The 26,691-nt window shown below is 36.5% G+C and overlaps 1 protein-coding gene across 4 annotated transcripts in view; it reads right to left on the bottom strand.

The window, feature by feature from the left end:
* The window catches only part of LOC111904645 (G-type lectin S-receptor-like serine/threonine-protein kinase At4g03230), a 40,970-nt gene extending 14,595 nt beyond the window's left edge, over window positions 1-26,375 (bottom strand). For 2 of the 4 annotated variants that reach the window (XM_042897442.2, XM_023900385.3), the window contains exon 1: window positions 25,901-26,375. In XM_042897442.2, coding sequence (XP_042753376.1) covers window positions 25,901-26,255 — 355 coding nt within the window. In that variant the 5' untranslated portion in view covers window positions 26,256-26,375. The remainder of the gene's footprint in view (window positions 1-25,900) is intronic. The other 2 variants (XM_023900384.2, XM_052766071.1) reach the window with 2 other exon arrangements.
* Window positions 26,376-26,691: the final 316 nt, after the last annotated feature.

The following is a 26,691-nucleotide window of genomic DNA, read 5'->3' on the forward strand; positions in this document are numbered from 1 at the left end:
TTAAATCTATTAGAGTGATGTTAGCTATTGCTGCATTTTATGATTATGAGATTTGGCAAATGGATGTCAAGACCGCTTTCCTTAACGGAAAGTTGGCTGAGGATGTTTACATGGCTCAGCCAGAGGGGTTTGTGGATCCGAAGCATCCAAATAGAGTGTGTAAGCTCGAGAAGTCCATTTATGGACTTAAGCAAGCGTCTCACAGATGGAATCTTTGCTTCGATGAGAAAGTCAAAGAGTTTGGATTTGTACGAAGCGAAGACGAATCATGTGTATATGTCAAAGCCAGTGGGAGTATAGTAAGCTTTCTCGTTCTATATGTCGATGACATATTACTCATAGGAAACGACATCCCGACTCTGCAGGAGGTTAAGTCCTGGCTCGGGAAGTGCTTCGCTATAAAGGACCTCGGAGAGGCTTCTTACATTTTGGGAATAAGGATAGTAAGAGAAAGAAGTAAGAGACTAATTGGACTTAGTCAGAATACTTACTTAGAGAAGGTACTAAAACGATTTAGTATGGAAAACTCAAAGAACGGAGAACTACCGATAGAAAGTAATGCCAAATTGAGTAAGACTCAAAGTCTAAGTACCGAAGCTGAAATAGCAGAAATGAGCCGAGTACCATACGCTTCCGCAGTTGGCTCAATCATGTACGCTATGACTTGTACTCGCCCTGATGTAGCCTTTGCTTTGAGCATGGTTAGCAGATATCAAGGGAACCCTGGCAAAGCACATTGGATTGCGGTGAAGAACATCCTTAAGTACCTTCGGAGGATGAAGGAATGGTTCTTAGTCCTCGGAGGTAGTGATGACTTGAAGGTGCGAGGGTATAGTGACGCCAGTTTTCAGACTGACAGGGACAACTACCGTTCGCAGTCGGGCTGGGTCTTTACCCTAAATGGAGGAGCAGTGACATGGAAGAGTTCCAAGCAGGAGACTGTAGCTGATTCAACGTGCGAATCAGAGTACATTGCAGCGAGCGAAGCGTCGAAGGAGGCAATATGGCTAAAGAACTTCATCGGTGATCTTGGAGTTGTACCTGCCATAAAGGAGCCCATGGAGATTTTCTGTGATAACGAAGGTGCGGTTGCCTTGACCAAGGAACCGAGGGATCATGGTAGATCAATACATATCGACAGAAAATATCACTTCATTAGACATCGTGTAGAAGAAGGACAACTCATAGTTAAGAGGATATCATCAGAAGATAACCCAGCAGATCCGCTTACGAAGGGACTGAGTAGGGTTAAGCACTTGCAGCATGCTAGGAGTATTGGGCTGAAGGATGATATTAGCATAGATTAGATAGTATTAGAAACGTGTAATGGATAAATGTAATTAACATTTGATGATTAAATAAAGGAGTTTTATTTATGAGTAATGTTACTATCTTATGTTAATTGTTTAACTATTGTTTCACTTTGCATGTTTTGACTTCCAGAATAATCGAGTTTATTAGGAATAATCGAATTGTTCAAATTGTCCACAATCGTTCATATGTTGGAAGTAGATATGAATGAAGATTGTCATGAATTGGTGTGTAGATGTCTAAATGGTGTTAGACATAGCAAAGGGTTGCTGCAACGTTCATGAGTGCTTATGAACTAGTTTTGAGCATTGGAACAAACCCGCGCTTGCTGGAATCACTTTATGGAATACGATATAAAAGGTGATCGCAAGACGATAATATCATATAGTCTTAAAACCTAGATATATGGTTTGTTATCTATTAATTGATTGTACATTGATAATGCGAAAACGCATCAGTAACTCGGTGTTATAAAACACATTGTTGTGTATAGTTGGTTAATGAATAAGTAAATGCATATAAGTCGAAGTTTATCTGTAACTTTTATCAAAGAAGGTAAAAGCGATATCTTGGCCGCTCGATGATTTGATTTGACTTATGTGCTGGGCCCGGTCAGAACTGAATTGATTTGTTCGATTAAGTTCTATGTCAAATAAATCGAAGATCGAGAAACATAAATGTTTGACTAACCATTCCATAGGATTGTCAGCATGATATCTAACAGAGGACTGTACGATCCCTTATCTAAAGGACAAGATTGATTAGATCAGAGTTTGACAGCATCTTTGAGAGCTACGATTGCAAACCGAATTGTACTTGTATAGTTACTAGACTTATCCAAGTGGGAGACTGTTGGAATAGTGTCTAAGGCTTCAACTATAATAGGCAAGTATTTGACCCGGTTGTGCATGGTCCTTTTGGGTTGCCTTCACCATAGCAACTTGATGGGATGATTTATTAAGAGAGAGTAAATATTATAAAGAATAATGTATAGTTATTTGATTAATATAAGTCATAGAATTAATTGGAATTAATTTGGTGACTTAAAGAGATTAATTAAATAAAGGGGTATAAACTGTCAATTGTTTGAAAGTTAAGCTTTAGACTATAAATCCTTATAGATATACAAGGGACGGATTCTAGAAGCTAGATAGCTTCAAAATCGTCCAAGGGATTATCTAAGGAAAGGATTTGGATAGCCTTAAGAGAAGATTATCCAATTAGGGTTTAGACTGTAACCCTTAAGGAGTCTACAAGTATAAATAGACCCCATGGGTAAGGGAAATCGGCATCTCAAAAAAAGTAAGAGAACTCTGGCCGATTTCCTCCCCTCTCCTCTCTCCTAAAATTATCTTCCTTGCTATTGGTGTTTGTAAGCAATTAGAGGAGTGACATTTGTGACTCTAGAAGCTCCAAGACTACAAGATCAACAAGGAATTCAAAGGTATGGTTCTAGATTTGTTTCAATGTTGTTATTTAACCTAATTAGCTATTAGAAGTCTTGGATTCAAATCATGTTTAATTAGAAAGCCTAGATCCAAGCATTAGGGTTTTGCATGCGCACATAGGAAAGTTCTTATGGCTAAAACCCATCAAAAGCAGCCATAACACTTTTATATCAGGTAGGATTACTAACTCTCCATTCTCATATTTTGTTGATTAGTTTTTCTTAATTACTTAAACAGCATAATCTTGTGGGCATTTAAGAAATCCAATACCTTTTAAGCATCTGTCTACTTGAGAGTTACATGCTCCTAGTGCTTGTTGAATGCCATAGAGATCTTTTGATAGCTTGTAAACTGGGGGGGGGGGGGGGGGGTTGCTTATTCACGAAGCCATCAGGTTGAGAAACAAAAATTTCTTCATGAATGTCTCCATTCAAGAAGCCGATAACATCAACATGATGTATTTTATATCTATTTTTACTAACGAGAGCATGAAATATTCATAGTATTTGAATTCATGCAACGGGCGCAAGCACTTCTTTGTAGTCTACACTGGTTTTTTGCCCATAACTTTTTGCCACAAGTCTCGCCTTGTACTTTACTAGATTACCATCAGGATCTCTTTTCACTTTGTTGACCATTTTAATCCAATGGGTTTCGCGGAAAGTTGACAATCTTCTAGGTCTTATTTTTCTCGATTGCTTCAAGCTCACTCTTCATTGCTTTTAACCAATTCTCATTGTGTTGAACTGTGGTGAGTGACTTAGGTTCACCATCATCTAGAAGTAACATCGCTTCACTATATATATATATATATATATATATATATATATATATATATATATATATATATATATATATATAGTTCTGAGTTGTATAAGAGCTTTAGTATTAGAGGTTGTTGGACATGAATTTCTAGATTTATGGTTTGCAATATGGTGGATAACAAGTCATTTGATTCATAGTGGCTTGGTTCTGAAAAATGAGATAATTGTTCTTAGTCATCGTTATTGTTACTATAGATGACAAGTGGGATCGAGTTTATTTCAACCTAATCATTAACATATGGTGGATTTTTAATAAGCACAAAAGTACTTGAATTCGTAATGTTGAGCTTACTTTACTGTGTCAGTTCAACACTCTATAGTATTGGTGTTGAAGATCACGTCATTCCTATAATTCCATATAGTCCATAAAAAAGCTCTAGATATCGCTTCCAAGGTGTCTAAATACCTACTTCCCACTTTTATAGTAGCGTTTACCCCCAACAAGTCATCTAAAGAGTCCCTTAGCTTTAGCCTATGATGTCAAGGCTTTGGCCTTTTTTATGGATTAGGAGTAGAGCGAAATGGGGTAGGAATTTGATTTGGATCTCTTCGGTTGAAAACCCATTGTATTGTACCATGTAATTCCAACTTTTAGTTGTTTTAATTGAAGTATAGTTGTTCAAAAAAATCCTCTTCAAATACCACATCTCTACCGGTATAGATTTTTTCGGTTTCTGGATCAAGTAACATGTAAGCCTTGTTGCCCATTTTAGTCCCAATGTTGAAAAGCTTTATACTTCGATCTTATAGCTTATTTTGATGACTCATGGTAGAATTTGCACGTTTAATACACCTTAGGTGTTCAACATTGGGTTTTCTTCCAGGCTTCGTAGGGTGTTACATTGTTCAAGGCGTTAGTTGTTACACGAATAAGTATTTACACTACATGGTGTACCGCTTCACCCCACAATAAATATGGTACAATCATCTCTTTTTAAATGCATCTAGCCATCTCAATAACAGTTTAGTTTCTTCTTTCTACCACCCCATTTTGTCGTGGGAAATATGGAGTCGTAAATTGAAGTTTTAAACAAGTTTCAGTGCAATAAGTATTGAATTGGTTTGATCATAACTCCCCAAACGATATGTATGTAATGTTTTTAGTTTCTTCCATGTTTCATTCTTGACAAGGGTACGAAACCCTTTGAAAGTGACAAAAGCTTCATTCTTCGGTTATAGCAAATATACCCACATCACTCGTGTATAGTTGTCTATGAGGAAGAAAAAACAGATGTTTATACATTGTGTAGGGGGCGTGAATGGACCACACAAATCACCATGAACAATCTATAACTTTTTAGAAGCTTTATATTATGTTTTGGATGGGAAAGAGGTATGAGTTTTCTTGTTAATGAAGCATCCTTCGCAGATCTTAGTATAGTTTTCCATATCGGTTAACCCATTTATGATTTCTTTATCCGAATCATCTTAAGTGCTAGCAGTTTTACATACCCAAGGCGGGCATGCTAAAGCCAAGATGGTTCAAAAGCTTTGTTAGTATCTTTCCATCCTTGTCATGTATCCAAAGTTATCTCATAGAGACGATTAGGAGATTGCTTTAGCTTCATTAGGATCTTTCCATCCTTGTCATGTATCAAAAGGAACAAACCTAATATCATAATCTTGTCACTTTTTGTTGAAAGTTGACCTAACTTGATGATATTTGTGCATAACCTAAGTATATAATAAACATATTGCAATAGTCTTTGCTCACCATTGTTACGTTGAAAGAGAATCGATCCCTTTCCTTTGATATGTACCATTGAACCATCTATAAACTACACAACTTCTTGGACTGATTAGTCGAGATTTTGAAAAATTCCCCTTTAATTTGTCATGTTATTATGAACTCCATTGTCTAGGTACCAAACATTGCTTTGGCTTAATTCATCTCTGGTTGATCTTAGTTTAGGTGTTACTTTGTGCTTGTTTATGAATACTTATTATTTTTCTTCTATCATATTGCATGTAGCCAATAACATCACAAGTTTATTGTTATCCTTGTCTTTGACGAAGTGAGCTTCATGGTTTTTGTCATTCTTTATTCTTTTCATGATTTCTTGCACTCAGTTGTGTAGTTCCCGTAATCTTGAAAATTATAACATTTAATGTTACTTTTATCTTGGCCAGAGGTCCGCCTGTCTCCATCACGAGGATGATTAGAACATGTGTCATGGTGTCTACCTCGTTGACTTTGATTACCACCTCTTCATTGCCCCCATAAGCTATTATTGTTACCACAATATAACTTATTCAAGACTTTGGAGTTTTTCTCTTTTTCTTAATCTTTTCTACCCATTCCTAGTGTGTTAAAAGTAACTTGTTTTCATCAACTTCATTAGACGCTTGAATCCTTTCTTCATTGACCTTCAACTGACTGATCAATTCCTCCACTGTCATTAGTTCGAGATTCACAAAATGTTCGATAGCCGAGGAAATTTGCAAGAACCTTGTCGGGGTTGCCTGAAGAACTTCTTGACCATATATTGTTCTTCCATTGCATTCCGTAGAGCACGATTGTGGCTAATAACATTGTTTGTACTGAGCACAAGGTCATCGATCGATTATGTCTCCTTGATGGTTAGGACTTCGATTTTAACCTTCACGACTTTTACTTTTGCATCCTTCACCCTATTTGCTCCTAGATACATGACCTAAAGTTTATATCATGCTTATGTTGTTGTTTTCTTCTCCATGATTGACAAAAAAAACATCGTCCAAGATTCCTTGGTATATGGATGCCAACATTGTCTTGTTTTTCTTGACATATACTACTTTTTGATGGTTCTTAGGTTCCACAATTTCGTAAATATCGTGTACCTACATAAAGACTTTCATCTTTATGTCCCATTACGAAGTGGTTGCTACATGATACGATAATGTAATGTAGTGAAGATGTTCCATCCTTCTTCTGGAATCCATTTGTTGGTAGAGGGGTTGTATACTAAACTGGTTGAACTCTGATACTATAGGTAATTGTGGAACCTACTTCACGCCCTTTCACCTTGTACACCAAGGTAACAACATAAAGAAAACAGAGGAAGAGGAAGGAAGACGGGATAAGTAAAGATAAGTAGAAAAATAGAAGAATATCAAATAACTTGGAGCTTAAGTATTTAAATGGGAAAGCCTTGTGTTCTGAATAAAATACAATGAACGTAAGATCCTTATCTTTATAAATCTTATAAAGAAGACCATTTAAATCAATATGGTTCAAGATAAATCATCTATCTTAAACGATATTCTGTTGAAATCCCCACAACTTTTCATCTATGATATTTATCGGTTAGATTAATTCAAATATTTTTACTACGTAAACTCTACAACTTTTCAACTTATGCTAATTAATTCATTAGTTAATCAAAATATTTTGGCTATATAATACTTTCTTATCTTCTCCTTTTGTTTTTGTTATCTAGAATCCCTGAAAATGTAAAAGAAGGTAAATATATATGGAATTACAAAGTAAAAGATTATTATAAGTAACTTAACATATTGTATATGTAAGTGTTTGTTTCCACCGTTGATATCCATATAATATAGTATATTTGTTTATTATTTTCTCTTTTGTTTTGTTTATATTTTCTTTAAATTTCACGAAAATATTTTTGATTATACACTTAGAGCCAAAAGAAAAGGATGATATACTTTTAATTAATTTTTACAATTTGTTTGATATAAGATTGTGGTATGTTTTTGTTGTATACATTATTTCTACTATTTGTCATAATTTTCTAAGTACATTAATAATTTTTGTATAGAGATAGAACTCCATTAACGTTTTTAATTTTCTTTAAATTATGATAATCAACACCGATACAAAATATAACTTATACTTATTTTTCAAGCATCATGATATTTTTCCTCTCGATTATACTTCACTAGATCATAAGATACTTTATGAAATAGTGTTTATGTGTAATAATAAAAGAAGCAACGTTGTTATTCTAAATTCATATTAAATATGTGAGGTTTTAGCAAAACAAAAGCACATCGTTTAAAAAAAAAGTTCATGGAAACTTTGCAAAGAATTGTTCATGCATATAATAATCATAAAATAAGTTATTTGTTATTTAAAAGATTAAAAATAGTTTTATTTGTAAATAAAAAATATTTAAAGGCTTAGATTTTAAATTAATTAACATTAACAATAAATAACATTATATAAAAAATTCTATTAAATTATAATTACATTAAAATAATAATCATGGTAACTTGGAAACGATAGTTAGTATTTAAAACACACACATACATACACGCGCGCGCGCGCGCACACACACACACACACACACACACACACACACACACACACACACACACACACACATATATATATATATATATATATATATATATATGTGTGTGTGTGTGTGTGTGGGAAAAACAGGCGATACTTGTCAAGACTAAGAACCAATTTGATGCCACTTGCCAAGTTTTGATGACCTTGTTTGGAAGTAATGCGGATAACAAAAAAAACTATAAGCATACAAAGACAAAGTATTTACGTGGTTCAGTCAAGGTGACCTACGTCCATAGGCATGAAGTGAATATTCTTTATTTCAAAGTTCTCAAACAAAGGTTACAAGTACAATTCACCCGAGATTTGTCCTACTCACTAAGGATACAAGATACACGACACAAGACCCCAAATAACTAAGCAGGCATCCCTATTTATAGTTGAGAGATCAAATAATTAAGCACGAAGGATTTGATAGTGTGGATTTAGATATGATTGTTTGGACTGACTATACAACGCTCGGGTAGATTGAGCAGTGAGATAAACACGGAAACCTACGGGATACACTAAATTAATACGCATCTAGAACAATGGTTCGAATTTTCCTTGATGTACGAACTTATGTCCTTAATTTTGGTTCTGATAGGTCGACTGGGGGGTTCTGATAAAGTAGGTATGTAGGAAATTATTTTCTTGCTTTCTATCTGTCAGTCATATGTTGCTTCCTCTACGTGATCGGAAAATCTGACCTGGAATGCAACATATGCAACTCTATTTCTACGCACCTCTTTATCTATGAAATTCTTTTTATCTGTTAGCCATATGCTATCCCCTCTGCATGATCGGAAGATCCGACCTGGGACACAACATATGCACCCTACTATCTCTATATCCCCTATCTCTGTTAGTCATATGTTGTCCCCTCTGCGTGATTGAAATAGATCCGACATGGGACACAACATATGCATCTATCTCTAAATTTGTATTCGTCCTTAATAATTGTTTACTCACCTAAAGTAAGGAGTCCTTAGGAAGTTCTTGATAACCAGGGTATATCGGGAAGTGGGGAACACGTTCTAGTGCAACAAAAATTGAACCATTTAAGAGGTTGCCTATAGATCTCGCTGCTTAATTTAAGTGGACAATAATACCCGTGGTCGTCGTCAGCTAAATGGTTTATTTAGAAAAGTTTGTCGACATCTTTCGTGTTTAAGTGGACCACAATACCAGCAATTGACCACATCTATTCATAAAGGTGAAGGTACTGATAAACAAGTTAAGGCTATCTCACAACTTTGATCCCAAATATTTTTTTGTTTTTGTTAAATTTGTTCATAGTTTTCCTCTATGCACAAATTTAGGGGGGGAATTAAAAAAAATCAAAAATCAACAAAAATCAGAAAATTAAAAATCCAAAAATAGTGTTATTTCTTGTTCAGAAAAATCAGAAAATCCAAAAATATTTTTGTTTCTGTTTTATTTCTTCAAAAAAATATAAAAAAATCAAAAAATATTATGTGCTAAGTTTTCTTTTAGTTTTGTTTTGTCTTGAAAAGTGATTTTGGGTATAGATAGGACTCATGGAGACGGTATTGAAGATTTTCTGAGTCAAGGCTTCATCCGTGGTCATCGAAGAACTCACATTCGAAGGAGCAAGAAATGAAGATTATTCTTTAAACATTCAATCCTTTAACCCAGAAGCAAGGTGAAGCTGTTCTTGAAGATTATGTGACAGATTGCAATTAAACCTCCTCAATCAGTCTGCTGTTATCTTGAACCTGCTAAAGTGCTCTAGAAGATTAGTTCTCTCTGATGTTCTCTCTGAAGATTCTCAAGCTGAAAGCGCCATCTTTCATGAATCTCTAAAAGAAGCCTCCTCACCCAATGTGCGTTCAATGTCAAATTCTGCAGAAATCCCAATTGCTCAAGATGAAGTCATTTATTGAAGATTCATATGTTCATCTTGATGCTGTGAAGAAATTTGAAGATTAATGCTGAAGCCAAGCTTCCAATGAAGATTAACAAGAAAAACCAGCTACTTTTTAGGGGGAGTTTGTTGGGCCAATTAGAAAAGAAAGCTATAAACCAAGGGGGAGATTGTTAGGTAAAAAATATTGGTTTATACTTTGCTTTTCTAGGAAAATATATTTTTCTGTAATTTTGTGGCTGTGTGCGGCCGCACACCCTGTGTACGGCCGCACATGCGTGTGCAGCTGGTGGCCCATGGCTCATATATATAAGGTGAGGAGTCATCCAAGTGTGTGGCCTAGAGGAGAGCATATTGTAGAGAGAGAAATATAGAGAGAAGAATAGTGTGTGTGAGAGAATCTATTGTAAGGAGCATCATTCATATTATTGAGTACATTATTAGATTCATCTTAATTCTTCTTCTCCTTCTCTTCTATTTGATCTGACATCATCCAATTGATTGGGATTCCACACCATCAATTGGATCTAGTTGATACACAAGCAGATTGGGGACTTACAAGCCCATAAGCCCATGAATGGTGACAACCAATCATATTCTGCCATGTAACATCTTCTGGAACATTCTTCCATGTCATACAACCCATGAGCATCAACAACACACATGATGGACCACCTTGTGCCATAGTGGAGCATCATGATGTACAAGTGGTGCATCATGAACACTAATGGCCCAACATCCATCATGGTGGCACAAAATGGTGTAATCCTTGAGTAATACCAACTTCTGAGCATTCTTGAACAATCTTGAGCAACATAGAGGACTTCATATCATACTTGACTCGTAAAGGACCAAGATGGTCCATCTTGTGCCATGATGGTGCTACAGGAACATGGATGGCGTAAGCAGCATCAAATGTGGCACAAGAACTTCTAGGTTGGAGCAACATCACCATCTTGGCGCAACAATAACATGCATGGGGCAACAAGGCCATGCTGAGCAAAACAACATACTCCATGGCGCAACAGGAGTACCCCATGGCGCAAGAGGGATATTCCATGATGCAAGAGGGAGTAGCTTGGCACAAGAAGGAGTTCCTTTGGCACAACAACATCCTTCTTGGCCCAATTCTTCAACAAATAGTGCAACAAGGTCCCCTTGTTGCTCCATATCACTCCTAAGTGCTCCAAACCTCTTATGCATGCTCCAAATCCCCTTCTTTATGATTCATTCCTTTGGCACTTGATCCGTTCCTTTGTCAGATGATCCATTCCCTTCTCAGATGATCTGTTCCTTTGTCACATGTTCCATGAACCCTAAGTGCTCCATAGAGTTCCAAGTGCTCCAAATGCTCCATGAACATGATCCAAATTCTCGAGTCACATATAACAATCTCCACCTTGACTTGAGCATCCTCTAAACTGCACCTCGAACAAGAACTTCCTCTCCCTTCATGTCATTCGTCCCAAAGGGACCTACCTCCTACGAACATCAACCAAGTCCAAGAAAAGCTTGAACTTCTCCGTGGGCAACAACCTTGTCACCTTGTCTTCCGGATTCTCCTTGGCACTAGACTTTTGAATGCATAACCTATCATAGAGCATGATAGGTTTCTCTACCTTCAAAATAATACTTTGAATGATAACAACCGCCAATGATCTTCTTATTTTCATATCACTTTCATAGTCTAAGTCCATCAATCCAACCAAGTCCATATGTCATGCATTTGCACTATACACTAGAAAAACATCAAGCATTCCCTTCAAGTGTCGCAAGATCCACTTGTCCGCTTCCCATTGAGCTTTTCCCCGATTGCCTTGAACCACCAAACAAGAAACATCAAGTTTGTACCGATCACAATAGAACGACTGTAAGACTTTCCCAAAGTAATGAGAAATGTATAACTATCCTGATCTTTTGTAACTCTGAATATCCATCATTGCTATCTTCTTTTCAACTCCTAAATCGTTCATCACAAACTCATTCTCCAGAAGCTTCTTCAAGTTGTCTTTCCCGACATCAGCATCACCAAACACTTCTTCCCTGGGTTGAACAAGGGAATGTTCATAAGGATTGTGATTATTTAGGATTTGGAAGTTTTTAGGACTATAGACAAAAATACATGCATTAATGCGGTCTTGGGATAATGGTTGGGATTAAAATGGATTGTCTTGTCCGATATTGGTAACTAAAAAAAATCAGTTTTCTTGGGGGCAAGCAAAGGTTAAGTGTGGAGGATTTTGATATGTGCATATATATATATATATATATATATATATATATATATATATATATATAATCATATCTTAATATTTTTAGCCATAACTACACTTATTATTAGGACAAAAGATGCTTAATTTGTTATATTTTGGGTCGTAGTAGTAAAAGACATGCTCGGGATAAAAAAGGAAGCAAATTTGAAGTTGGAAGCTAGGAATTTGGACTAAGACAAAAAGAAGAAGGAAAGCTGAAGAACCACGATGTGTTGCTTCTCACCATGGCATGGTAAAATGATAAATCCTGGTGATTTTATGCCTTGTCGGATATGCGATTTTTGCACCAACCACGGCGTGGTGGCCATTTATCGCGCCGTGGTGCACCCATTTTTGGAAACTATATATAGATCCACTTTTCTCTCAAACCTAACTTATGCTGGAAGCAATTATCAACTATAGGAGGCCAGAGACGTTCTTTGGAAGCTGTGGAGTGCATATTTTGATTATTAGCTTGGTTTTGAAGAGATTTAAGGCAACATTACTCCTATTTACTTGTTTTACTTTGTGTTGATCATGTCCATCAAAGTGAATCCTGTTTTTACATGTTTGTTTGTTGAAGTTGTAGGCTAAACACCCTAACTTTCGTTTAGACCAGATTGCTTGCATTATTATGAGTTGATTTTGTGGATTGGATTATGCTAGTTGATTATTTGGTATGTTAGCTTATTAAAGAACCTCTTTAAAATTATGATGACTACTTTTCTGTTTATTGTTGAGTTTAATTAAGTTTACATGACTTATCATTCTTAATTGGCTTGAATCTTGTGATTAGCAAAATTTTAGGACTAGTGTTTTGACCAAAAACCTAGGGTTAAATAGAAAAGTGGGTAAGTAAATGTAGGAGCTAATATATGAAGTGATTATTTGGTATGTTATCTTATACTTGAACCAAACACTAGTATTTGTTAGTTTATCTATTTGATCACCATATGAATGAACTTATTTGCTAAAGGATTAGGTTAGTGAACATTAATCTAGTTACCTTAGGAATGGATAATCAACAAAGCATTAATCCGTTGCACTTCCATTAAATCAACCATAGAATCAAGTATATCAAATCTAAACGACAGTATCTTAATTATCTTGGGAAAATCATTTCTTGTTTTCCTAGTTATTCTTGTGTTGCTAATTGTTTTCTTTTTAAGTGTTAATTGAATGTTTATGTTTCTAGACTTTCAAAACTAAAGAAAAACACCCCTTTTAATTAATTGTTATTTAGTTAACTTTAGTAGATAAAATTAGCTAATAATTATGTTCCTTGTGTTTGATACCCGACTATTTGTGATATTCTATCTACTATTAGGTACATAGGCTTATGAGTAATAGTTAGTAAAATTAGTTGGTTAAAACTAATATATATATATATATATATATATATATATATATATATATATATATATATATATATTACATATCGGTAACCTATAAATTCCATCACATTTGTACCATGTTAACAAATTGCAGAAAATAGCAACATATTTACTTGTTCTTGTCACATTTTAGTAATATATTTTACCTTTTACTCAATATAGTAATCGATTATTTATTACCAGCTTTGAAATAATGAAGGTGATGATTCCTATACAAAATGCCATATTCGAAATAGTAATCAGAATCACGAATCAAACTATAAGTTGCAAGTAATAAATTCTCGTATATTATTGATTGTGAATGGAACATACAAAGAAAATTTGGGGTTAAGCTCAACTAATCTGATATTGATCCGTATTAGGAACCTATGGAAGCTTAGCCTAAAATAATTAAATTAAGACTACTTATAGTGGTTAAATACATTATGAGGAATAAACTAAGGAACCGCTAGTACATAAAATACTTCATGAAAAATCTTCCAGATAATCTTTATAAATGCCAACATTAACCTCGATATTTTCAACCCAACAGAAGGATATTGAAAAATGATTCAAAACTATAATTAAGCACATCAACACATGTGAGATGACCATTGATTTTGTTCATGTTTATTTAGTTCAAAATCGTATGTTTATTTATAGTAAAATAGTTGTGTTTAATACTTTAATATCAGGGAAGGTAGAGTAAGTTAACCAAATGTTTAAGACATTTTGAATAAACTAACCATCTTTTTTTCAAAATGACCACGTATTTCATAATGGTTCTTTCCAAAGTGGAGTTATCAAGCATTTCCCACTCTGTATCGGGTTCTGGATTGCATGCCCACTACATATGGGATTCCAGAATGTATGTCGAAATATCTTCATATTTCGGACAAAGTAGGCAAAGAAGAAACGACATCCAATTCTGATGAGTTGGAGGATTTATGAGTTAGTTATTCGTTCCTTAATTGTACTTTCTAAATTTATATTTTTAATTGGAAAACATTATTTTGGAACATGAATAACATGTTTGAAACATGAAGAACAGTTCCCGGCTATTGTATTAATTTATAGCAAGTTCCTTGGGTAGGTACTTATTTAGTCTTAGTAACCGCCAAAAAGGTTTTATAAGTAGTTAGGTTAACAATAATATCTTTTAGCATAATTACAGAACCTAAAGAACATGCCCATAATATAAAAAACAAGTTTGTAATGATTAGAACAGTCTGTTCTGGAACTCCATAACCAGATCGGAATTATGTTAAGTGTCTTATTGAATTGATTTATTTTTGCATTTTTCAACATGATGACCGAATTTTCAATGCTTCTCTTACAATGTCATGCAAACCTGTCACTATCACTGTTGCGAATATTCCTGCTAAACTCAAGAACTGAACCCCATGTGAGGTTATCTTCTAACATACATGTTTTGATAGGTTGTTAGATATTTATGCCCAAGTAGAAGGGGATCATTTTCTTTTATATTACATATTCTACAAAGAAGTTGTTGAAGATCTTAGAAGAGATGTACAGAAAATCATTTTTAATATTGGTGGTTTTGAGTTGGCCTTTGGGAGGAAAGAACTCTGTCTTATCAACATCTTCCAAATTGGTGATTTTTTTATAGCCTTAGATTCCTGTTATCCCTTCGGATTACGTATCTGTTTTCTACAATAAAGACAAATGAGTGGGTGAAACTGGAACATGTAAAAAATATATTTGAAACATCTTTTAATGATCGGGAGAGGATGTGGCCTATGAGTGTCTACTATATCTATTGGATAGGGGGTCCAACGACCGCTTTCCACGTCAACCTATGATTAGGATTGATATCTAACTTTGATGAATTTAACATGTATCATGTCGTTAATTTATAAATATCATTACTAACTTTTTATGTAAGTAATTGTGTGTTTTTTTGTCATAGACATCGTAGAGGGAGGATAATTTGGGAACAATTTTACAATCAGCTAAAGATGGTATTTGGAAAGCTTCATCAACTTCTTCATCGTATCAAAGTTAAAAAACCATAACCTTAGAATTTGACATGAAACTTAAGCGGGGTTTTATTTGCTTTTAAGGTAAAGTACATTTTATCAGCCTATAGAGAAGTTAGAGTTGATAATGATGCGAGACGTGATGCCTAGTGTATCTTATAGCTTCGTATGGATTGAATGTGATGCTTTATGTAAGGCACACTATCCCTGGGCACCATCACTTGGTCGGTTGCCTAATTATGAGCCTCCACAAAAGCAGGCATGAAAAGATGCTGGTAAAAGTTCATATCCATCAGACCCACGATGGCCATCAGAAACTAGGCTCACAATAGATAAGGAAAAATCATAATGGAGTTGAAAAAGTTACTTCAGGAATGTCAAAGGGAGCTAATAGCACATGATATACGCATGTATCGTATTGAGGTTGTGCTAGGGCTACATGTAGATCCTTTGTAGAGGAGAATGGTACACTCAATGATAAGGATAATGGATAGGACTATGGTACCTCACTGGGGTTAGAGGTACATTTTTTTTACTTTATGGTATACCCATTATTGCATCGTTGATTATTTAATAGTATGGAATTGTTACATTATTGTAGGGTAACATGGTTACCATGTATACCATATTATCATAGAGGATTAGAGGGCCATGGTACATCACAAGGTGACTTTTGGTCATATGGGTTTCAGGTACATATTTAAATAGGTATGAGTTTTACCCTTGTTGTATTGTTGAATACTTAATTGTATTTAATCTTATCTTTATGTAGGGTGTCACTGTTAATCCCATAAAACAACCTACCCTACACGATGATAACCAATTACATTATAATATACCTGCTGAGATGTCTACCATATACATAGACAGTGTACCTACACATACATTCGCGGAGCCACCAAAGATCGTTAAGGTTCCCCGGTTAGATTACCAAACATCACCATTGGCTCTTAGACGTACACAACAAGCAACAAATTTTTCAATATGGTTGAATTGTCCATGGATACAAATAAAAATGAAAGACGTCACACATTTACGCCCACCATTGTTAGATGGTTGTTTAGATGATAGTACTCACATTCTATATCTGAAGCAAGATGATTCGCTATTTTTGTTCATTAGTTTCTCATCTTAAACCGGTGATGGAGTTTTTGTTGTGTATGTATCGGATCTTTGACAATGGATGGTTGGAATGTGATGTAAGTTCTGTATGTATGTTATCATAAAACAAGAAACTTTTTGTTAACTTACTTTATTATATACCTGTGTTGATCAATATCACATCATTCTTTGGATTTCCTTTCTTCTAGAGTGAAGGTTAAATGATGTTTGGTGTACATTTGTACTTGTAACTTTCAAGACAGATGTAAAGTATTAGCGTAACATGGATGTTGGATTCCTTTTCCCATCTTATAATTGTAATACATTATACTTGTGTTTCAATTACATTACCTAATAGTAGTCACTTATAACAAAATGTTATATGTTTATTTATTATTTCCGACCTGTAGTACATCATACATCCCCATTAATATATCGGATGGCCACTGGTTTTAGGTGTTTTGGATTTTCAGATATTAACACTCACTATATACGATAGTTATTGGTCTGATAACCCCACTGATGTAAGATCCCTAAAGTGTTTCACACTAACCCTTGTGAACACCATATATGTACCACAACAGTCTAACGATAAGGATTATAGAGTTTTCTTATGTTGGTTCCTAGAAAGGTTGACCACTGGCCAATCAGTGAACATAGAAGGTTGCATTAAGACCTATGCCAACTCATGTCGGAGGCGATTTGTAAAAAGTGCATGGGGGTACGTGTAAAAAATAAGGCTCCATTTGCACGTTTTATTATGATTTGAACATATCTAAATTTTTGTAATTATTAGTTTTTTTATAACACCTGGAAATTTATAGAGAAACTTTGGGTATAAATCACCTTTTGTGGATTGAACACGGTGTGTTGAAGGCACCAACACGACGTGTCTAGATAAGAAGAGGCGTGAGTTTCATTTTGGGAAACACGGCGTGTTACCTATTAGAACACGGTGTGTTGATGGCTTGAATGAAAACCTAATCTTCCGGGTTTTGCTCCCTATTTAAAGAAATGTGGAGGCTAGGGTTTGTTCACCCTCAGCCCCCATCAGCCCCTCAAGCCCTGAAAGAAACCCTAATCATCCTTCCTTCCTATTTTTGAGCTAGTTTGTTGTTTATGAAGCTAAAAACGGGAGAAGGTGGAGGAAGGAAGCAAAGATCCAGCAAGTAAGCCCACATTCTTCAGTTTGGCACTCTTTTAGACCTTTGTAAGTATCCAAGACTTGATTTTTAGCATTCAAAGTTGTTAGATATTGGGTTTTATCCCTTTTGCTTCTTGTTCTTGAATGTTGTAATGGTTAGATCTCATAAAGTTTGCAATTTTATGAATCTCTAGGTCAAGGAGACTTAGTAGTGTCTTGGATCTAGTCTATAATCAAGTTTTGATGTCATGAATAAAGATTAGGACATAAATCCTCATTTTATCCTAATATAGATTCAAGACAATGCTTTGGACATGTATGTCTAAAAAGCACCAACCTTTGGGATGGTTTAGGCGTTTGAATCACTTCTGGAAAGGATGGACTTCAGACTTTAAGGATTAAGAGTGTATTGGTTAAGCCTTGCATTATCAAGCTTTATGGTTTGGGTTTTGGACCTTTTTGGTAGTAACAATGGATAAAGTTGGAAATATTGTTCTTCTTAATCACATCTTGGTCTAGATCTGAGCTTTGTAGATCATGGAGTCGAAGAGGCAGCTGAATGTATTAAGATGTTAGAACTTAGGTGAACATTGCATGTTTTCAAGTCAACACGGCGTGTTGGTTGAGGTTCTCCCAATTGTTTGGATGCTGGTGGAACACGATGTGGCCAAGGGGAATAATTCGGGTTGGGTCAACATGGACTGTTGACCTTTGCCATTGACTTTGACCAGGTTGGACCTTAAGGGTATTTTAGGTATTTTGAGATTTTGATGGAATTGGTCACTTGGTGGAGACAGGTATCAGTTAGAGAGCTAAGATTCGGAGTATGTCCTCATCAGTTATGTTCAGTCTATGAGGTAAGTTTTCCTCACTATACTTCTGGGTCAAAGGCACCAAGGCTGACCCTTTGGATTGTTATCTTGGTTTATCGTATGATTATGTGCTGTATTGATCTGTTAGATCTACATCCTGCTAGATAGGATGAGGCTATGCTTAGTGATCTATAAGATCTGTCTGTTTGTTTACTGGTTGGTTATTTGTATGTTTATCTATTATATGTGCACATGTTCCGTTGGTGGCTGAGGCTTTACTTTTTTTATGTAAGCCAACAGACCGGGACATTCCAACCTGATGGTTGAGGGCCTAGGGTATTCCAACCTGATGTTGATTGGACCTATAGTATGTTGGCATTCCAACCTGATGGTTGAGGGCCTAGTGTATTCCAACCCGATGGTTGATTAGACACATAGTATGTTGGCATTTCAACCTGATGATTGAGGGCCTGGGCTATCCTAACCCGATGGTTGATTTGACCCATAGTATGTTGGCATTCCAACCTGATGGATAAGGGCTTAGGTTATTCCAACCTGATGGTTGATTGTACCCATGGTATGTTGTTATTGTATATGTGATATTTGTTTGCATGTTGGTATTTTGGGGGAACTCACTAAGCTTCATGCTTACAATTTTAGTTTATTGTTTCATGTGCTTCAGATGATTGTGGCGATGTGAAGGTGTGACTGTACACATCCTTGGTTTTACAACTAATTGGATCTTGGGAGAATCTGATTTTAAATAATGTTTTGAAACAATGGTTTTGTAACACTTTTATTAGACAAAAGGGTTGTTTTTAAAAGTTTTAAATTTTTAAAAAAATTTCGGATGTTTCAAGTTGTTATCAGAGCCTTGGTTTGAGTGAATTGGAGGAACACTCATGTGAATCCAGTCTTAAACTAAGGAAAAAGCTTTTCAAAAACGATTTTCAAATGTTTTTCAAAATAAACAAGGAGAATGTGATGTGTACGATCAACCGAAGTCGGTATGTAGACCCCAAATTACCACATAGTTATTTGATATTTTGTTTTGTTAGAACAACATGCTAGTAATAGGATAGGGATCTTCAGGAATCATGTGATAGAAGCTCCTGATGTATGATGCCTTATCTCTTGTAGAATACCTTATTGATTGTTGTATGACTGTTTCAGGTGTGAACTAACTATTGAGTGAATGCGCTAAGTCACATACTACATGAGTTAAATGACCTTAGGGTAAGGGATTTGGGCCTGCAACGTAGCTCTTTTCTGAGTCAAACCATTGTAGGATTGAATCTTTTAGCCTAAGATTGCTTAAGTTGTGTAGTATGTGATAGTGTTCATGCGATAGTTATCTGACACCAATGGAAGGCCATGTGGCAATTGGTGGTAGGATGAGTTATGTGGGGTCAGCCGGTAGTCGGAATATGTTTAGCCTTCCTCTAAGGAGTGAGGATAGAGTGTATGAGTATGCTAGTGTGTATCCGAGATGCTGGGAGATAGAGATCGAGCATTTCGTATGAGGATCCATCTGATTTTATTGTGTTTTAGTGCCAGTCGACTCCACTGCTCGAATGTTACTTGCTTTGTTCTTTGTGGGACTCTTAAGTTATGTAAGTTAGTTGTTCAGTGAATATGTTAAGTCACATGTAATAAAGGTTGAATAATCTTAGAGTGATGGGTTTGACACTATTGTGCAGCTCTTGTCTGAGTCCAACTGTTGTAGGGATGAGTCTTTTACTTGAAGGATTATCTGAGCTTTATTACATGTGATTGTGTTCACGAAGTAGCTAACTAACATTATGAGGAGTTCTTCAGCAGCTGATGGCAGGGGAGGTATGGAATCCTAGGAGAGCCTAGGAAGTATTTTAGTGTGATTGTTCGCTATTGAGCAGGTATCAGAAGTAATATTATGAGTAGGTCTTAGAGCACCCCAGATGATTCTTGAGGAAAGTATGGACAGGTGTGGAAGGTAGTATTGGGCCCGTACTACTGGAAGCACAGGATCCACACTCGAAACAAGGAAAGTTCTAGGGATTCTAAAGACTGGTCGGGGGAGATTAGCATGGTTTGATACCATTATTTGTGGCGGTAGCTCCATATTTGTTGATGTTTGGTTATGGTTGCTCAGGCGTGGGGATGGATCTGGTAATTATTCGACCTAATGGTGAAATTTGTTTGGATTGGTTGGTGCAGAACTAGATGAGCTTGCTGGTTTTGAGGTCTCGAGTGTTTTTGCTCAAGGTCATGCATTCAAGTCGTGGGACTCAAGGATGGATCGACCGTTATGATTGGTTTGGGGATTGCAAATAGAAGTAGAATGGTTGATTGATGGTTTGGTATGTCGTTATCAATACAATAATTTTTCCCTTTCAGTCTTCCAGGTTCGGACGAGGAGTGATCAGGCTTGTGAATTTCAGTGTTGGGATGTAAACCCAGTATGGGGACTGTTGGTTGCGGTGTTTGGAGACAGATTGTCAGTGTGGTAGTGTGCATGTGGGTTGATGTGATATGGATATTGGTGATGTGATCAAGGGTCTGTGTTCTTGGGTGATAGGTAGGTCAGGTACCGGATTGGCGGTTAGAACTGTAAGCAAGGAGTGTATATTTTGGATCATAAGTCGGTATTGGTGTACGCTATTGTAAGGGATCCTTAATGTTAAGTGGTCATTATTAGGAATTTCGGCAATCTTCAGCTGAAATTTTGGATTCTCTTTGGATTTCTTTGATCCTTATCTAGAAGATCATACAGTGTGTATTATTCATTCCCGGGGTCAGGAACGGTTGTACTTGGCTAAGCCGGTTTGAGTTATAGTTGGTTTTAACACTAGTAGGTGGTAATTCGAACCCTAAGTGGGGGAGAACTGGGTATTCTGCTTGGAGGATCATCAATATGTTCGGGTTCATGGTATTGAGAGATGGTTTTTAGGGATCTGCGGTGCGAGTATGTAGGATCTCAGTCCAGGGTTTGGTCAAGGAAGAGGTGTATAATAGGTGGTGATAGTATGCGTGTGTGCAAGAGACTCGTCGCTCATCAGGAAGTGGGTGATCAATGAGCTCGTTGCATATATTAATTCCTTTTGAGGGTGCCAATGAATAAATAAGGAACCCATGGGATTACTCAGGTCGAGTATCTGTGACGGAGGGAAATTGTCAGTTGGGTGTAAGAATTTCTAATTATAGTCTAACTTGGGCAGAGATCGATCAAGGCATCAGTTTCAGAATTTGGTGCATTCAGCCTCGCAAGGGTTTTGGTTCATTCTATTTAATGCCACGTTTTCATGATTATCGTTCGCATCATTTGTCATTTAGCAAAGGTTCTCTGAAGGTTTTGAGTGTGGCAGTTGAAGTCCTATGTATGTGTCAACTTATCATATTCCTTTGGTCGTTGGGTATGCTTACCCTCAATGACGGTGTGGAATTTTGGTTCATACCAGGCTTGGGTTGGGTGGCATTCTGTATCACTTTAAAAGTCTTCTTGAGTTGGTTGCATATTGGTGGTACCTGTTCAGTTTCAATCAAGTATGGAATCTTGTTTCGATCGATCATGAGGATGTATTCTATTAATGATTGAGGTTTGTCGTTCGATAGAACTTTGGTATTTCTGCCCCTTTTGGATGAGGTTATGGGTTCCCTAAGGATATACATTGTGGTAATTCATTGTGTGTATGTGGGCTAGACAAGATAGCATTGGGGCTTGGATCGAATTATTCTCATGGTTCTTCTGGGTGATAGCCTTTGAATTGGATCAAGGGTACAACCATTATCCTGTTCTCAAGTCGTGGGCAACCATGATTTCGCAAGGTTTTGCATTGGTAGCAGGTTGTTCAGTGAAAGGAATTGTGCATGGTAAGATTTCGACATTGCTGTACTCGGTTGGCATTGAGAGGGACGTTGGTTAGGTACCTGCAAGGCGATGGAATGAGGTGAGTATCTTTAGGCCTGGGGCGTTGGCTGAATGATGTAATGTCAATAGGATCGGTGTAATATCGGGTAAGACATTCCAGACTCTTGTTGTGGGATCGGTGGCAATCCAAACCTATGTTAAGGACCTTGTAAGGGTATACTAGACATAGGTTGTGGGCCCAATGATCATGATTGTTGATTTCATCTAAGTATTGTACTTTCGGAATTGGTGCATTGATGGAAATCGGGAGACACACAAACAGCTGGTTTGGATAAAGGTAACAATTAAAGGTTGTTGGGAGTATCGGTCGTATATCAAAAAGTCTCTTGGAATGTTTGCATTATAACACTATTTGCTCGCAAGTCATTATGAGGGGTTGATTATCAAAGTTGGGAACCGGTCATGAGATCTCAAATCAAAAGTTATTCGTTAATGTATCAGGTGTTTTTCTTGATGGGGGTACACCTAAATTGTTAAGGATTGGAGGTAAATGTGGAATTCCTGGAATTCTTATCTTTGCTTATAGGAGTAGTGGTTGGAATGGCGTGTCAGGGAGTCACGGGTTAATTAAAGGCTTTTGGTGCATCTTATGGAATTGGGATTAGTGGAAAATTCTCAATTGATGTGTTTGGGTTCTTTTCAGATAAGGTATTGGATTCCTAGTTTTGGAGCTGAGTAGTGATGGTTGTCCTTTATCAGTTAACTTCAACAGGAGCAAGGATTCGTCTGCCGTCAGTATGAGGATTCGGCTTAGAATGTGTTCGATTAATGGAAGGCCTTCGTATGTCAGATTGTGAAGTTGAGTCTTTGCGGGAGCAGTTTTGATTGGTTCAGTCTGTCTTGGAGTCAGTCATTGTTCAGGGTTTTCAATTTCAGGTATGGCGGTTGGATACTCATTGGCTTAAGGAAGAGGTGAGATTCATTCATCGTTAGGGCTCATGATACCTTCTATTTTGGATTCGCCATCAGTAAGGGTGGGCGGTCATCAGAGGCGCGTGACTTCCCCAATCATTTTTGGGATTCAGGGAGTTTAGTCATGATCGTTTAGTTTGGTAAAGGAGATAGTAAGGAATGATTTCGAGGAAGAAATCTAATTTAACTGGGGGAAAGTTGTAACACCCGGAAATTTAAGGAGAAACTTTGGGTATAAATCACCTTTTGTGGATTGAACACGGCATGTTGGAGGAACCAACACGGTGTGTCCAGATAAGAAGAGGTGCGGGTTTCATTTTGGGCAACACGACGTGTTACCTCTTGGAACACGACGTGTTGATGGCTGGAATGAAACCTTAATCTTCTGGGTTTTGCTCCCTATTTAAAGGAATGTTGAGGCTAGGGTTTGTTCACCCTCAGCCCCCATCAGCCCTTCAAGCCCTAAAAGAAGCCCTAATCATCCTTCCCTCCCCTTTTTGAGCTAATTTGTTATTTTTGAAGCTAAAGAAGGAAGAAGATAGAGGAATGAAGCAAAGATCCAGCAAGCAAGCCCCTATTCTTCAATTTGGTACTCTTCTGGACCTTTGTAAGTGTTTAAGACTCAATTTTTATCATTCAAAGTTGTTAGATATTGGGTTTTGTCCTTTTTGCTTCTTGTTCATGAATGCTGGAATGGTTAGATCTCATAAAGTTTGCAACTTTCTGAATCTCCAGGTCAAGGAGACCTAGTAGTGTCTTGGATCTGGTCTATAATCAAGTTTTGATGCCATGCATAAAGATTAGGTCATAAATCCTCATTTTGACCTAATATGGATTCAAGACATGCATTGGACATGTATGTCTAAAAAGCACCAACCCTTGGGATGGTTTAGGTGTTTGAATCACTTTTAGAAATGATGGACTTCATACTTTAAGGATTAAGTATGTATTGGTTAAGCCTTGCATTATCAAGCTTTATGGTTTGGGTTTTGGACCTTTTTGGTAGTTACAATGGATAAAGTTGGAAACTTTATCCTTGTTAATCACATCTTGGTCTAGATTTGAGCTTTGGAGCTCTTGAGTCAAAGAGGCTGCTGAATGTATTAAGTTGTTGGAACTCAAGCGAACACGATGTGTTGGCTGAGGTTTTCCCGACTATTTGGATGCTAGCGGAACATGGTGTGGCCAAAGGGAACAATACGTGTTGGGTCAACATGGACTATTGGCCTTGACCGTTGACTTTGACCAAGTTGGACCTTAAAGGTATTTTAGGTATTTTGGGATTTTGATGGAATTGGTCACTTGGTGGAAATAGGTATCGATTAGAGAGTTGAGATTCAGAATCGGTCCTCATTAGTTCTGTTCAGTATGCGATGTGAGTATTCCTCATTGTACTTACAGGTCGAAGGTACCAAGGTCGGCCCTTTGGATTGTTATCCTGGTTTATCGTATGATTGTGTGTTGTAGTGATCTTTTAGATGTGCATCCTAGTGGATAGGATGAGGCTATGCTTTGTGATCTGTAAGATCTGTTTGTTTGTTTACTAGCTAGTTATTTGTATGCTTATCTATTATATGTGCACATGTTTGGTCGGTGGCTGAGGCTTCCCTGCTTTGTGCGTAAGCCAACAGGTCGAGACATTCCAACCTGATGGTTGAGGGCCTAGGGTATTCCAACCCGATGGTTGATTAGACCCGAAGTATGTTGGCATTCCAACCCAATGGTTGAGGGCCTTGGGTATTCCAACCCGATGGTTGATTGGACCCATAATATGTTGGCATTCAAACCTAATGGTTGAGGGACTGGAGTATTCCAACCCGATGATTGATTGGACCCATAGTATGTTGTTATTGTATATGTGTTATTTGTTCTTGTGTTGGTATTTTGGGGGAAATCACTAAGCTTCGTGCTTACAATTTCAGCTTATTGTTTCAGGTGCTTCATATGATTGTGGCGAGACGAAGGCATGACCATACACATTTTTGGTTTTACAACTGATTGAATCTTGGGAGACTCTAAATTTAAATAATGTTTTGAAACAATGGTTTTGTAACACTTCTATTAGACAAAATGAATGTTTTTAAAAGTTTTAAATTTGTTCAAATTTTTAGGATGTTTCATTTTTGCACTAGAATTTTTGTTTCGCAGCATTCCAAAATTATTTATTTTTCGAATATATATTTTGCTTTATGTGGAAAACATGAGTTTCTTTTAACTTATAATTATATAAAATTAGAAATCACCATAAAACCATAGTTAACATTTTAAACATATAATACATACAAAAATGATCATAATAAAATGACCAATCATTAATTGAAATTAACATAAAAATATAAACATTAAATAGGTACTCAGAAATGACTATCCGAAACGGCTACTGCGGATTCCTTAGTCTACTCGGAAATGCTTTGTTTCAAACATATTCGTCATTTTACCAAAAACAATTATCTTTCAAAAAGACATTCATATCGGTTGGTTTACTCAACATCCTTTAATCTCTCCTTATAGGCTTTCTTTAAATCTTATTTCTAAAGATAGTGACTATTGCATGAATTAAAACGTCTTTGCTCTCTTAGCTACATCTTAAAAAAATTCCACATCAAACTGTCAAACTTATTTCGTAAAAGTAAATTCATCCAGTTAACTTACCTGTTTCTGTAGAGAAGTATTCAACTCCATTTCCATCGAGCAGCTTAAGGCTACCTTCTTCGGAAACAGCAAGAACTCCAGTGGAATCCAGCACTGGTTTATCACGATTAGCCACCCACACCACGGTCTTTGGATCCATGGTATACCATACCCCCACATATCGCCTTACTTCCGATGATTCCTCACGTGAAAAGAAGCCCATTTGAAACTTCTTCTCCGGAGATTCTAAATAATCTGAACCATCACTGATGTTTTGCCCCGTTGTTATAATGTCTCTTGCTACATAGCAGGAGAAACAACCCACCATAAATGTACAGAAGGAGATGATTTGCCTATTAGTGTCTGAAGATATCATGATGGGTTTCTGAACGTAACTTCCAACTGTTTGATGAAGATGGAATAGTGATGACTGTTAGCTGCCTATATATGGGGAAAGAAAATTATGAAAGAGAGCTCAATTTTCTAGGTCAAGTCTTAGTCTTCCGCTAATAGGTCAAAATTTATATGTGAGGTACTGGTTAATTAATCGTCTGTACGTGGAATTTGGATTATTCAGAAATATGAATGTTTGCCATCCATGTGAATGCATTCATTATAATTCGACAAACCGTAAGAGATACGGCTACCAATCATAAGTCATTTTGATATATATATATATATATATATATATATATATATATATATATACACTTCAATAACCATAGAGTTACATCCATGAATAGCAGAAAATTACATTGATTAATCCCCCAAAGTTATGCTTCTGTATATCATTAAAGTTATGCCTAAACAAA

The sequence above is a fragment of the Lactuca sativa genome, chromosome 8, assembly GCF_002870075.4.
Source record: "Lactuca sativa cultivar Salinas chromosome 8, Lsat_Salinas_v11, whole genome shotgun sequence".
In the NCBI taxonomy this organism is placed as follows: Eukaryota; Viridiplantae; Streptophyta; class Magnoliopsida; order Asterales; family Asteraceae; genus Lactuca; species Lactuca sativa.